Source organism: Pyrus communis, chromosome 16, assembly GCF_963583255.1.
Source record: "Pyrus communis chromosome 16, drPyrComm1.1, whole genome shotgun sequence".
Classification (NCBI taxonomy): Eukaryota; Viridiplantae; Streptophyta; class Magnoliopsida; order Rosales; family Rosaceae; genus Pyrus; species Pyrus communis.
In genome coordinates, this window is record NC_084818.1 from 15825034 (window position 1) to 15840815 (window position 15782).

At 37.4% G+C, this 15782-nt stretch overlaps 1 protein-coding gene across 1 annotated transcript; it reads left to right on the top strand.

Annotated features, from left to right (window-relative positions):
- Nucleotides 1-3495: 3495 nt before the first annotated feature.
- On the top strand, nucleotides 3496-9927 carry LOC137720296 (ubiquitin carboxyl-terminal hydrolase 4-like). Its single transcript, XM_068459346.1, has 6 exons — nucleotides 3496-3806; nucleotides 5062-5178; nucleotides 5646-5744; nucleotides 6493-6681; nucleotides 8023-8204; nucleotides 9172-9927. Exons 1-6 carry the CDS (start codon nucleotides 3690-3692, stop codon nucleotides 9575-9577), a joined length of 1110 nt encoding a protein of 369 aa, XP_068315447.1. The 5' UTR covers nucleotides 3496-3689; the 3' UTR covers nucleotides 9578-9927.
- Nucleotides 9928-15782: the final 5855 nt, after the last annotated feature.

The window sequence follows — 15782 nt, forward strand, 5'->3', positions numbered from 1 at the left end:
TGGCATATTGTTCAATCTGCAGTTCGAGACAATATTTCTCTCAACACTTTATGATCTTTCTTGACTCTTCAGGAGTCCCAATTTAATATCATTAACTCTTGCAAGAGATTTTAGTATGTTGCAACAATATTATAATGAAAGTACTCACTAAGGCAATTTATACCATTCATTGCTATTGAGTACATATTTTATGTTTACCCTTCCGGGGCTTACTTCAAGCAATTTGAATCCTTCAGGGATTTTCTACACTTCATGACATATTTTCCTTTGGAATTTATACAGAGTAATTTGCTTCCATGTATATTTGAGGGATTTACTTATGAAAATATGATGTGGGCGATTCACAACCCTTCGTATATAGTTCTCCATTCATATGAACTCATTTATAACCTTGCATCATATCATGTGAGTGTATTTCACTGTATTACAAATGCTCATATGTAACCTTCTTGGTTCAACATCCTTTGGCTGTTTGTATTGTATTCAAGTATATAGGTCTATTTTTCCACGTTCTTACAAAATTGTAATGGAATTGCCTTTCTCCATTTTTGGCAAATAATATTTCCTTTCGTCGACGAACAAAAGAACGTGACTCAATATCAATATAGCTCATTGATGAATTTAGTAGCTACTTATAAAAACCAAAATTACCATCGGTTATCATCAATTTGTGATCCCATATTCTCATGTGCATGTGCATGCATAAAGCCTTTTCATTTCTTTGGATATCCATTGATTCTTCAAGGGCGATACACTATCTCTTCCAGGATAGTCATAGTTTAGGGAATATAGATCATAACCTCCTTTAGAGCGTTATAGAGTTTGGATTTTAATCTCCATTTCGGGAGTTAAGTAATTGGAACCTATATGTCTATCATGCTTCATGCATAAGACATCAAAATTCCCATGTCCGCGGATTGTCCTTTCTGGGACGTGTATCCATGCGGTGACTGTCATACTTCTAGCATGCAACAATTATGCTTCGGGAATGCAATAGTTCAGTAGTATCGTATTCTTCTTCTTTCAAAGGACTGAACCTTTTGAATCTGAGGGTCTGCCACGCTTTAGGCGTGCAACAAATAAATCATTTGTTGCCATATTATTTTGTCCAACAAGGACATCAATTCTTGTATGCACATTTGTAGCAAGTATATGTGATTTATCACTTTCGTTGCATCATTAAATGCATTTGGCATTTGATTTGCATATCGTTGCATCATTCAATTACTCACTTCGTTTTTATATTGATTGCTTTATGAATCAAAATAGACAAATTCTCTTCGTTTTTCTGGAATGGTCTTTTCTCATCATTCTTCTGGAATGATATTTTTTCATCGTTCTTCTGAAACGAAGTTATTTTCTCCCCCTAATGGCGGGAAAATTGTCTTATCAAAATGACAGTCCACAAACCACGTGGTAAACATATCCCCAGTCAAGGGTTCTAAATATTGAATGATAGATGGTGTTCAACATCAATACCTAATATGCGATGATGCTTTATTTCAGTACATTGTGGCAGTGCAATAGACACATAGATAACACAACTAAAAACTTGTAAATGTATAATGTTTGGCTGGTTCCCAAACACAAGTTGTACTGAGAAGTATTAGTGGTTGACAACATATCTCAATCAAGCTAATAATGCATCATGTAAAATGGCATGTACCCATGTAAAAACTGGCAATTTCGTTTTCATAAGTAGAGCGCGTGTAATCAATTTCATACGCTTAATAAAGGCTTCTGCTATACCATTTTGAGTATGAACATGAGGAACTTCTGGTCCTTGTTTAATAGTCTGTAGACTGAGACTCTTATGACCTTTATTACAATTAAGTTGAGGTACTGTGGTACTTCAAACTTTCAGTACTCTTCAAGGAACTTCATGTCCTAATTTTGAGGATCTAGGGACTTCATGCCTGATCTTTTCGCATGATGGAACTTCGGGTCCAGTATATACTCATCGTATCAAAAGATAAGTACAATAAATAAAATGAAGCAATAGGTGGTAATTCTAGCCATAATAAATAAATTGCATTTAAGTAAATAAAGCTTGTAACAAGGGTTTTAATTCAGCACCATTCACATAAATCAAAACTTAAAGCAGTAGGCGGTAAAACCGTCCATGATAAATAAATTGCTTTAAAGTAAATAGAACTTGTGAAAGGATTTTAAACCAACACAATTCACATAAATAAATTGCAGTAAAGGGCTTGTAATGTTGTGGTTGGTGGAGTTTGACAATTCCACTTACGGATGTGTTCGAAATTTGCTGCCCTCACAACAACCTTTCTATCCCCTTTTTGTTTTATTATTTCTTCTTATTTCATTCACATGCTATCATTCCAAAAACTTTTGCTTTTTTATTTACTTATTTCTTTTCTTCCTTGGTTTCCACATGGTGCCTGATGCACCATCATTTTTTCTTTTATTTTATTATTTTGTCTTATGCTTTTTCAAAATGTGTTGATGCATCATTCCATTGTTTTTGCCTCTTTTTCTTTCTGCAAAAACCCATAGATTATTACTTTTTCCATGGGAGAGGCTAGATAAGGAATACCATTTCCCATCCCCGTGTTTTGTTTTGTTTTTTTTTTTTTTTTCAATTTTCTTGCATGGCCTAGAGAATATGGCATCGCAAAACAAGAACCTCCATACAGGAACATAGATGACATCAAGGTTGATGGAGGTACAAGAGAGGGAGGTATGTGTGGATTCATTCTTGCCATCACCATCTCAGACAATTGAGTATTCATGGGAGTTCTCGAGATCTGTCGAAAACGACGCGATCTGGGTTTCCAAGTCTGATGAGATTCTTCTGGATCTCTGGAAACCAGTTGTCAGGTACGAGTTTTTTTTTAATCTCGTGACGACTACAGGTCGTTGTAAACTTCAATTCTCACCGAAATTCGGTAGGGCGCTTCTAGTGCGGTGGGAGAGATGGAAAATGGACATACCTTTGTTTGTCCGAATTTATGGCGTTATGCTTTCCACTAACATGAGAGCTTCTCGTGCTGATAACGTGTTGTAAAATCGATGGTGTGTGTAGTGGAATAAATAAAACAAGACACAAAATTTACGAGGTTCCTCTATAGTCAGTGTGATTGGAGTACGTCCTTGGGGCAGCGGTGATGCTTTCATTATAATTTAGAATAATAAAAATACAAAATAACTCTCTCTATTATCCCCTCTCCTCTTCTTCTCTTTTCTCTCTTCCTCTTTCTTTTTTCACAAAACTCTTCCATGAACCTCTTCTTCATTCATTTTATAAGTAAAGAACACTATTCACTTTACAAATTTTGTACAAATAAATAGTGAAAATAATGTGAATCAATAGTAACAAATTATTGATCTGGACCATCCACGTATTATTCACAACAGATACTCAATTTATGTGTTGATTTATTTATTTAATTTTGACAATATGTGTTGTTTTATTAATTTCAGTAAATTTCTCATTTCCTTCGTTCCGCCCCCCCCCCCCCCCCCCTCCTCTCTCTCTCTCACAACTCAACCTTCATTTTGTTCATGCTCCACTTCCGAACAAAACCCTAAGAATTCAACACATACACACACAGAGCGACGCGGTGAGCAACTCAGTTGTCAATGGCATGCGAATCGTTGACTTGAATCGGAGAGAGAGGATCTGAGTCGTCGGCGATATAATTTAGATTGTGTATTGACTCGGTGTGATGGGTGCTGCGGGCTCCAAACTCGAGAAAGCTCTCGGCGACCAGTTTCCGGAAGGCGAGCGATATTTCGGACTCGAGAATTTCGGCAATACTTGCTATTGTAATAGCGTTTTGCAGGTTTCTCTTCCGCATCCTTCAAATTCAATCGTTTTATTAGTAAAATTTTTAAATTAGGGTTTTGATTTTATCGAAGTTGTGTAATATTTGTGGTAGAACGAGAATTACGTGAAGCATACGCAAATTTTGAGCTGTGGTTGTTTCGAAATCGAGTAATGGCGCAAGTTAAGTAAATCGGATTGGATATTGTAGTTCAGCTTGGAGAGTTGCCCAATTAGGTGTCGTTTTGTGGCGGTTTATGGTCGTGTAGCTTTGACTTGTAAGCTAGTTTAGCAAGTGCTTGGTTTGGGGTTGAGATTGTTGTAGCATTCTTTAGTAACCTTAACCGTCTGCTTCCCAATGTTATCATCGATTTCACAATGCGAGCATTTTCTGTTTTTCTATTCAGTTTTCCGGTGGTGCTGAAAATTTTATTTCTGGGTTCCGGGTGAACTTGTTGAAATGCTAGTGCATCGTGCAATGACCAGCTTCTATTTTGTTTGTCTGAATGGATGAGCACTGGGTGAAATGCCTTTTAGACACTCATATATTTCCAATTTACTGCTATTGGGATTCTTTGTCTTGAAACTGAATATTTTATAAGGGAAACTGCGTACCTTTTGAGGAAGATGATGTACTGGGAGTGATGTTGGACACGTGGTAGAGATGGAAATCTTGAAGTCTGACGTTTGGTTGGGTATGCGACCGGATTTTCAAAGTGAGGGTTCTGGTGGTTGTTGAAGTGGCGAGGGAGATTCTGGTTGTTTAAGTGGTGAGGGACATTCTGGTGATGAATGTGGTGGTGATTGCGTGTCTTGTGAGGTGGCAGTTTGGTCGAGTTCTGGGGCTTCTGGTGGAAGGTCTGGTGGTGCAGTCGTTGGTGGGGGCGTAGGTGGTGCAGCCGTGGTGATGGTTTGGTTAGTGATGTTGTTGTGAGGCGGATCAGACTCTGTGAGTTGTGGTGTGGGAAGGACTGCCTCATTTGATTGGTGATGCGGTGTTTGATTTTGAAAAGCAGAGCTATTTTCATAGAGGATAGCCGACAAAAATGCACCCTATAACCCTTTTGACCTAGAGGATAGCCGATAAAAATGCAACTGCGTGCTCGTGATATTCCAACTAAATATGCCTATTTTACAGTTGGATTCTATGAAACATTATTTAAAGTATAAATCAATGCTTTATATCCTATTTAGATTGTTGGAAACCATTTTTTCTCAAGTAATCATCACCCGCTTATCCTTTTTTCTTTTTTTCATTTTTTTTTTTAACGCAGGCACTTTATTTTTGTGTTCCATTTCGTGAGCAGTTGCTAGAATATTATTCCAGCAACAAAAGTGCTGGGGATGCAGAAGAAAATCTGTTGACATGCTTGGCGGATTTGTTTACACAGGTAACAACTATACTAGATACATATGGTATTTGTACCTTTATCTAATTAGCAAAGGTGGGATTTGCCATACCAGGGCTGCTCTCCATTTCTTTTTGAACTTTATTTTTATTTTTTTGTTACCTCCTTTCCTTTTTTGGGATGTTACTGTAACTGTATGGCCGTCCCTACTCTGCTGTTCTGCCATGTTTTTGTTACTGGAAAGATTTATCGTTTGCCAAATACATGAAGGTGTATCATGGGAATAACAGATTTTTCTTTCCCGTGTGTCATTATCAAATCCTTTTATCTCATGTACACGAATGAAGATTGAAGCCAGCCTAGTATATATGGCTCTTGAATATTGTGCAACGAAGTCTCCAAAGATGTATTGCTAGTTTCTATTTGGTGTTCATGCCTGGAACATATTTCCTTGCCCATTGTTTTAGTCATGGTGCTGGGATCAACAATTGGTTATTCATTTGTTGTAGATAAGTTCACAAAAGAAGAAAACGGGTGTCATTGCTCCAAAGCGTTTCGTACAAAGATTGAAGAAACAAAATGAGCTTTTCCGTAGCTATATGCACCAGGTATGTCTTTCCTCCTAACAACGAAATGTGTTCTTCTCCTGTGGCATGCAACTTCCTAGAAATTTATATCTGAAACATTGATAATTTTTTATATTTAATAATTGTAAAATAGTATTGATAAGGATATTGATTAGAAAAAATAGCATTATTATCCATTGAAAGATTGAGCACAAGCCTTGTGAGATAGGCCCTAATAGTATATCCACGGTGGTGGCTGCCCTTTGGAAGTTAAATGTATGTAGTTTAGCCTTCTTATCCTTGTGAGTGTCGAAGTGGTTGTGTACAATTGAATTGTGATGAAAATTAAATGAAGCGATTGTAAATTGTTGTGTACAGTAAAGCTGGAACTCTTTGTAAAGGCTAAACTTTTGCGACAATCAGAAAATAGTTGAAAACTTGCAGTTTTGAAGTCTTATAATTGTCGGAGTTTGCTCACAACCTTTTTTTTAATGTTGTTGACATGGATGGCCAAATTTTGCATCTGGGGTTTTTACAAAAGTTTCTTTATAATATGCAAGGTTTGTGAATGTAGTTGTAAATGCCTTTTCTATTAAGCAAATTTATATATGTGATGTTCCTCCTGGTCGTTGTTACAATGGTCTCAAAATCTTTCGTTGAATAGTTGAAGAGAATGTTACTTACATATTTCCTGACTTGTTACTAAAATATTCAGTTCTTATTTAATTATTACACAAATATGATGTTACATACATGTAAATGTTCTCTCTTTTTCATTCTGGTTTTGTAGGATGCTCATGAATTCTTAAACTTTTTGTTAAATGAACTTGTGGACATACTGGAGAAAGAAGCCCAAGCTGCAAAAAGTGATCAAGAAACTTCTTCACCTCCTGAAAAAATGGGAAATGGTCCAAAGAATGTTCAGGCCAATGGTACTCATAAAGATCCCTTAGTTACCTGGGTGCACAAAAATTTTCAGGTGATCTAGCTCTTAAAAGTCATATAAATATACCAGTTTCCTTGTGTTTAATTTTTAAGTTTATGTGATAAGATCACCACGTTCCTTTCATTTGCATGCATGTATTTATACTTTGTTGAATTGCTTGCTCATTTTTATATAAGACATTTTGCCGAGATTCTGCGTCATCTGTAATCGATGAATTAAGGGACACTTTGGAAGCGGTCCTTAGTCAACTCACCTCTTCTGTAGTCAACTCAAACTTTAGACTAAAACCTTATGTGTTCTAATTTTTTGATTCAAGTCCTCAACTCTTAGTACACCATTCCATTTGTCTTTTTTCATTTCAAAACTGTTTTTGATATCATTTAAAGCAATTTAATCTAGCAAAATTTGTTTTGAAAAAAAATCTAACAAAGCAATTTAAAGCAATTTAATTCCACAATTTAAGGGGATTTAAAGTCCCACATTTTGTGGCATGTAAAAGCTTCCCAAGAGCCAAAAATGTTAGAAACAATGTATAGTTGCATTTTAAAAGAATGTATTCATCCATAGATTTCATACATATATAATATGGGTACAATTCCAATAATCATGGGTACATATAATCAATTAATATAGAGTTAAGTACAAAAAACTACCTCAACATATAATCAATTAATATAGGCTTATGGATACATAACCTACAAATGAAAAAAATATTGTACCCATTACATAGTACTCTGAATCTGTGTGTTTTGTATATATACAATTGGTTATTTTCCAAATGAGTAGTGCATGAAGAACTTTGAGAGAGGGCAAAGGAGAGAGATGAATACCCAGCTTTGAATACCAATTGTTTTTCAACAAAGAAATTTGAAAATAAATTAGTTATTTATTTGAATTTGAAATTACAATTTTCAAGTTATAAATAAAATAGCTGACATGAAAATACTTATGTGTACAAAATCCAGGGATTTTGATAAATAAACTGAAAACTAATAAGGCTTCAATCATAGAGCATTGGTAACTAAGGACCGAAACCTAATTTTTCCTTGAATTAACCGTGTTACCATTTTGCACACTTTATCTTTACTGCTCCTTTGTCTTATCAAAACAATCAAGAACCCCATCTTTACCTTTACCTTTACCTTTACCAGTTTGCAAATGCCTCATCTATTCCACAAATTTATAAATGTGATGTTCCTCCTGGTAAATTTATATAAGCACAATGGTATCTATGGTAATGCTTAATGCTATGGCCGATGTTTATCTGCTTAGTAACTCATTACCTTTGCATTACATTGTCACACAATAACCGAAATATTACTCCATGATTCTGCTGCTAAGAATCTCATAATATTCCATGGCTATTCGAGTCAGGGTATACTCACCAATGAAACAAGGTGCTTACGGTGTGAGACAGTGACTGCAAGAGATGAAACATATTTTGACCTGAGCCTGGATATTGAACAGAACAGTTCAATAACGAGCTGTTTGAAAAACTTCAGTTCCACAGAGACGTTAAATGCCGAGGACAAATTTTTTTGCGACAAGTGCTGCAGGTGGATCTTCTTCTCTCAAATTTTCTTCATATTCTTTCTTTTGTTAATATATGATTCGCACTTTTCTGTTTTCATCAATGTTTTAAAAGGCTCGCCTTAGGGTGCGCCTAGGCGTCCTCTGAGGCTGGGCATGAGGGTTGCCGCCTCTGTTTTGAGGGATTGGGCAGAAGGCGTTGCCGGAGCTGCCTAGCCGCGCCTTAGGTTTTTTTTTTTTTGTCTAACTCCCAAACCCAAATTTTGGGTAGGATTTTAACTGCCTCATACCTCTTCCTTGCACTATTGTCTCTGCCTTTTTTTTTCAGATTTTTATCGTTTTTATATAATGGATGTGTGTGCTGTCTACATGCATTGTTATATGTGTGCTCATTGTGCTTTTTTGGGAATTGTTATTGACACTCCAAAAATCTCATTTTACACTCTAAACTTTCTATATTTGGAAAGAAAAATACACTTGTGAGGAGTGTAGAATGAGATTTTTGGAATGCCAATAACACTTCCTTTTTTATTAATATAATATATATGTGTACGCTCAGTGTATATATTAAAAAATTTAGGTCCCATGAGGCTTCGCCTCACGTCTAGGCCGGGTTATCCCTCGGATGCCTCACCCACACCTCACGCTTTTAATACATTGGTTTTCATTGATAAACTGGGGATGGGTTATTACCATAGTACCATTGTGGTTATGCTGGTTTACATGAAGCTCTAAGCATATACTCCAGATAATGTTCTGTAATTTCGAGAGTTTTGGAAATCAATATCACTCACTACGAAAATTTGAGGTTAATTGTTCATTCTCAAAAGAACAAAACTAAGCAATTGGTAATTCCTAAAATTATAGGGGTCGGTTGCCATGCGTGCATGTATGATAAAATTGGGGGGAAAACTGTTACTTTCATTATTTATATGGGAAGGATTCCCTTGGCCAGCCTGATAGCGGACAAGTTATGCTTTTCATGATATGCAGCTTGCAAGAAGCGCAGAAGAGGATGAAGATAAAAAAGCCACCTCACATCCTTGTCATCCATCTTAAACGGTTTAAGTACATCGAGCAGCTAGGCCGTTACAAGAAGCTATCTTACCGGGTTGTATTCCCGCTAGAGCTGAAGCTGAGTAACACAGTTGAGGATGTAGAATCTGAGTACTCTCTATTTGCGGTGGTTGTCCATGTTGGTAGTGGGCCAAACCATGGACACTATGTTAGCCTTGTGAAAAGCCATAACCACTGGCTATTTTTTGATGACGAAAATGTGGAGATGATTGATGAGTCTGCTGTGCAAACTTTCTTTGGGTCGGCACAGGAGTATTCGAGTAATACAGATCATGGATACATCTTGTTCTATGAGAGCCTCGGCACCAGTAACAAGAGTTAAGACAACGGCTCGGGATTTAAGATGGTTGGGTATTTCTAATCATTTGGACCTTTTCGCTTCTGTTTTTGTGCTTACTATCTCTCTCTTCTTCTTTTTCTTCCCTTTTCGACCTGTGGCCAGAGCTGTCAAATATCAATGAGATGATGATATGGGTTGTGAAAAATGTATACTTAGGCGGTTCGCGTGTACAGCGGATGGTGGAAGCACACCATTCTTTTTTTTCCGTTCTTTTTCTTTTTAACAATAAGGAAAAGGGTAGTGTATATGGTGAGAAATTTCAGACAGTATTCGTCACGGTTGAGAACATTAAACACTTGAAATGCCATGAAATCGGAATTTGCTCATCGCCATTTTCTCCTGGTGTACATTTCTTCTTTTTCACGGGTTCAATTGTGCAGGTGTTTTGTTATTGTAGTTTATAGCGTGGTACTTGATTCTCTTTTCTGTTGGTCGATGAATTGATTTTGACCTGAATCCGATGTTATAGGATATGGCTTTGCAATTTGAATTCGTTGATCAGTTTATGATCTGAATCTGATAATCGAATTTGATTTCGACCTGAATCCGATGTAACAAGATATGGCTTTGCAAATTTCAATTCGTTAATCGGTCTTATGATCTGAATCCAATAATCAGTGTATATATCATTTTTTGTTGTAGGTATAATTTACCGAACTATAATAAGAACAGAGAGGGGGTGCGGCAACAGCCGAGAAAAGGATTATGAGGGATGTGTTATTCCACCTCATTATGCCTTTATTTATAGTAATAGAGAAGGTTAAATTTTCACCCTAATAAGATTACAACTCTAATAGGATAATATCTAGAGAACTTTAACGAAAAACTCCCGGTACTGTTCACTTTAACGAAAAATCACATTTTAACACTAAAAAGTCAATCCTAGTACTATTCACTTTTCCTTTTATTTTGTCATTATCATTAAAACTCAAAGTTTTCAAGCTCTTTTCATTAGTTTTCCTTAATATCTAACTCTAGAGAATATTCTAAGATATCCCTAGATATACTAAGATTTAGAAAATCACATTCTTAATATAATAGGATTGCAACCACTTTCCCTTGAGTGTGTAAATACTCAAACAAATGGCGCATCAGGTCTTCAGTGATGAAGTAAGTACAGTTGATGAAATCGTCGGCACAATGAGCGAATACGAGTTTCAAATCAACGGAAGAATGCATAAAAGGTAAAACTCACAAAACCTCGCTATGGTGAAACCCAAGGTGGGATTAAAACCCATAGACTAAAGAGAAAAGTGAGAAGTTGAATTGAGTCAAAACTAAACGTCTTCTGGACGCAAGTAGAAGAGCTCACAAGGTTTTGATTAGCCCAAGATGGGTGACTCGTCAAAACCTAGTTAGGTAGCAAAAACCCAATGCGAAAAAATGCTCCTAATCGTAGGGATAAAGAGTAGATTAAGATCAAACGAGTGTACTTCTAGATACTCCCCCCTGAGTTTGATAGAACTTCCAAATGAGAACTATAAGCATTGCATATGAATAGTTAGGCATACCAATTCCTCGGACAAGCTTCTGGAAGGTTGACTTCGGCAGTGACGTCGTGTAGAGGTCGACAAGGTTATCTGGGATTGGCTTCCATGATTTCAATCTCTTGATGCTTTTCTAATGTGAGTGTAGACACAATATGTCTTGGTGTTGCCTTCGTTGATGTATTATGTCTTGGTCGGGTTGATACATGTGGCATAGTCTTCATGGATCGTCGTTGGGACTTAACGATGGATGAAAACAACAAGTATTTCGAATATGCTCAACAAGAGCTCTTAATCGTGTCTCAAGTGTGGCGTAGTGAAGTAAGGTGAGTCTTGGAACGATTCGAAGATTTTGCAACTAAGGTCGTATCGTGGACCTCCAAGATATTGCGATATCCCTAATGGTAAAGACATAACCATTTGGGGATGTGCCTTGTGCGAGTTTGATAAGTAACCAGCGCCAGCATAACAAACAATGAAAGCATCATTTCGAGGATCAAAAGGGTCAGATCCGCTTGGGATGCGTTAGGATTAGCCCAAATCCGTAGTACCTTTCAAGGTAGCGGACAAACATCTTTAATACCAATTTAGCGGCTACGTGTAGACGCGATGCTGCATCCTTACCAATAAATCAACAACGAAGAAGATGTCCTATCTAATGCAATGAGTTAGGTACAACAAAGCGCAAAGTTGAACTCAGATATAGAACTTCATATTCCATAACCTCTTCAAAGGTCTCATTTGCATATAGCTTATGGAAGATCATAGGTATACTCAAGGGTAACACTTTTGGGGTATAGCTTGACTGGTAGACCAAAGTACCTTCAGAACAACGCTTGAACTTCAGGTCAAGGTATAAACAAGTTTTCCCAAGATCCGTCATCTCAAATTCTATCTTCAGGTGCAAGGCAATTTTCTCAAGCTCTTCTAGAGTCTTAGTGAGATCCATGTCATGAACATAAATTGTAACTCTAGCAATTTGGAATAAGACTTCATAGTTTAACACCCAAAGGTGTAATTCATATCCCTGACTGATCAAACAATCACTTAGACATGTAAACCACATCCGCCGGATTACTTCAATCTGCATGTGAACGCCTTCAAATTAGTTGAGAGTATATTCCGTGGTTTGGAACTATTTGAACCAGTCCATGTAATTCTTCGAGAACTTACATGTAAATCTTCATAGCAATATCCCCATGAAGAAACACTAACCACATTTCATAATGCTGCTGTCAATCACAGGGCATTTGAGAAAAACCTTGCGCCGTAAGGTGTGCATCATATCACACTATTTCATTCATCTCAGTACCTTGGGCAATGTAAGAACGATAGGTCCAAACGCACTTTGGTAAGGAATTTAATCTGGACTGTAATTTCGGTTATCCAATCAGTTCGACGTTGTCACTAATCAACGGAACACGGTTCGATATCATCGCTTTATGTCGGTAGCTACCATATAAGTGAAAACATCATTGTTGATAATCTCATTCCAATTCCATTATCTCATCCAAACTAGTATACTGGACCAAGAACTTTAAGTCTTGGGAGTAATCCGGATTAATCTCATGAAATGGAAATGATTTGAGATAACGATCGAGTATGGATTTATTATGTGTCGTGACCTTCCTCTTCTAGGGAAGTGAATCCTATGAACCAAGTGATATGTCGTGCTTCAAGTCGAGACAGATTGATTGGCTATCCGCTTGTGTACTAGACCATCCAACAAGGGCAGCCAAACCGTCCAATAGGAGCGGCGGGGATGTTGACTCGACGTTCATTAAGTATGTCTATCATTGTAGGCATATTTGCAGTTGGTATATGATCTTGTCATTTTAGCTAGATCAGAGAAATGCATCTAGAGCAACATTCTGAAAGCTAGAATTCATCACACTTGCTTATCACACTTGTGTGGTACGGGGATTGAGATGAGACATAGTGGGCAACATCTACACAAATTCGTGTCGTTCTACAATAACATTTATGTTCTTATCTCCCCCCTAACGGCGGAAAAACTGTCTCATTGAAGTGACAATCCGCAAATAAGCGGTAAGGAGATCGCATACAAAGGCTCTAAAGAGCTAGTATGAAGGAGAATCATGATCGACAAAGATTCACATCCTTACATGAGGACACATATTAGTAGGTTACAACGGCGCAAATTGGCACATGGAATGCACACCCAAAACGAGTAAATACGAAGCATCAGGTTCATACCCAGTAACAAACTGTAATGTCAAAAATGGTTGGGTGGCAATGGGCCTAAATGCGGATGGGATAAGTAGGGTGGCGAACCCTTAAAATTGGTCAAGAGGTTTAGTAGCAATGTGTGGACAAACATGTGATCAATTTGTTGATTAATCAACCAAAACCATAAGTATCTATATGGTCCACATTTTGGTTGGATTAGTCCACATATATCCTCTTGAATCCACTGTGAAAAGAGGGTCGTTTCGTATCTTTGTTAGAGATGATTTAGAAATCAACTTCCCAACGAGTATGCTTGGAGAAGTGTACTTGTAGGCACAAGATGCTTACTTCGGGTAAGGAGATGTGTTGTGGCATCATTTTTTGACCTAAGTGTCCCAAAAGGTTGTGCCAAGGCAAGTAAACTGCTCAATCACCAGGCTTTAGGGCGGCCACATGTGGCGTGTTCCCACTTGGGAGGCAGCCCATTGGCCCAAAATAAAGCTTCAGGCTCATTTTTGGAGGTGGTGCAAAGATATTCTACTCTAATTTCCATCAGTGGTTTCATTCATGATCATTGTCATCTCGAATATCATTAAAACTCAACGTCATTCTTTCAGAACAGGGAGAATATAAGGTCTTTTAAATGGTAATTTAATACTATTCATAAAACGAGGAGCATGCCAATGCTCTTAATCAGATTGGATAAACCTGAAGTCGTTGCCAGAGATGTGATTTTAGGTATAAAGTTAGTGTGCGTAGTATCGCATTCATCCAGACTACTAACTTTCCCATATTCATACCTAATCACGTGTTTAATTGAATTCGGTCACTTGTATACAAGAAACATAATTCAATTAACTCATATTCGAGGACAATATCGATAAGATTATCCATAACTAAAACAAACACCAAACGTGAATCTAAGAACATAGAAAAATGTTCACAAAGTAAACCAATGTTACTAAGGTGGATTCGGCCAACATGGCCATTCATGTCAAAATTCTGCTTTTCCAACGGTGTTTGTTGGAGCAAAATTAGTCTTACATATTGACTACTAGAATGGTACTCCTCAACAACATTGGTAGAGGCATAAACAGGTGCATAACCAACGATCAATTCCATCGAGATGGAAGTAGATTTTGCAGGGTTGAGGTTTGGGAACAATATCCCTTATTCTTGAAGTTTTAGGTCTTAGCTGCCAAGGATCACGCTTCGGGCATGATACCACACCTTGGCAGGCCTTGATTTTGAGAGAGATAGACCCATGCTTGGATTCGGTAAGCTCTAGCCGAAGCTAGAGAGGTCTGTTCGGTAGGCCTTTGTTGAAGCATAGCACTACCGTTTGCAGGCCAATTAGGAGGCAGCCCCAATTGGACTTCGTCCGTGAAAAGAAGCAGCCCATGCTGCTGGTTGTCTAACCAACATGAGCTAGTGTGGGCTTTGGGAAAAAAAATAGCCCAGTTGCAAGTAAGAGGGCCGAATAAATAAAAGAAAAAATTACAGGCCATTGGGCTTTTGGTGACACGGGCTGTGCAGCAATCTAGATAGCTGCAAGTGGAAATGGGCCGAGATGGAGCGAGGCCCAGCAGCCGCCGGCTTTAATTTTTGGGTCAAAACACAGAAGCCCAACTAAGCTAGCTTCGGAGAGGCAGATTGAGTTGCGAGAAGCCCATCAAAGTTTGCTGGCTTTTGGAACGGATCGAGGGCTTGAAGCCTATGCACCAGGGACCCAAGCAGCAGGCCTGGTCCAATTTGAGCAGTAAGCCTAAAAATGTTGTCTTGTCGCTAACGCAAGCTTCAGGCTTGGAGCAGTTCGAGGCTGGGCTCAGCTGCAAAAGAAAAAAAAAACTAATTTGTTTTTTCCAAAATTTCTAGGGTTTTAAATACCCTAATTGATTCCAATTTCTTTTGATTATTTGACTAAAAAATTCCACATAGTGATTTTATAAATGCGTAATGCATGAACGTATATATATTGACAAATATATGAACATATACAATATATATATATCGAAAGGAAAATATCAATATAGGGGATTCATGCATTATGGGGAATGTTTTCATGTTTCATAGTCATTTCAAATATCTTAATTTATTTTTAAAAACTTGATTGGCAGAAAATAACTAAGCCTTTGAATTTGTAGAAGATCCTCCTCTAAAAGCTGGAATTGCATCTTCCATGCGTTGTATCACGTTCAACAAAGAAAAATTAAATTGAATCAATAGCATGTAGATCAATTTAATAAAATAATAAATTAATCATAAAAAAATGATTTAAATGTAATACTCCCCTGATTAAAGAACAAACTATTTTTAGCGCAATGTCATGAGCGTGCTGATAACGTGTTGTAGGCCTAATTTATTGACTATAATAGGAACGAAGAGAGAGAGGGGGTGTGGCAACAGTAGAGAGAAAGAGAGATGTCTAATTATGAGGTATGTGTTATTCCACCCCATTGTGTATTTATAGTAGTTGGGAAGGTTAAATCCTTACCCCTAATAGAATTACA

Coding starts and splice junctions, on each gene's coding strand:
- LOC137720296 (XM_068459346.1), top strand. CDS start 3,690: ATGGGTGCTGCGGGCTCCAAACTCGAGAAAGCTCTCGGCGACCAGTTT. Junction 5,745..6,492: donor TCCGTAGCTATATGCACCAG/GTATGTCTTTCC, acceptor CTGGTTTTGTAG/GATGCTCATGAATTCTTAAA. Junction 6,682..8,022: donor GGGTGCACAAAAATTTTCAG/GTGATCTAGCTC, acceptor TATTCGAGTCAG/GGTATACTCACCAATGAAAC.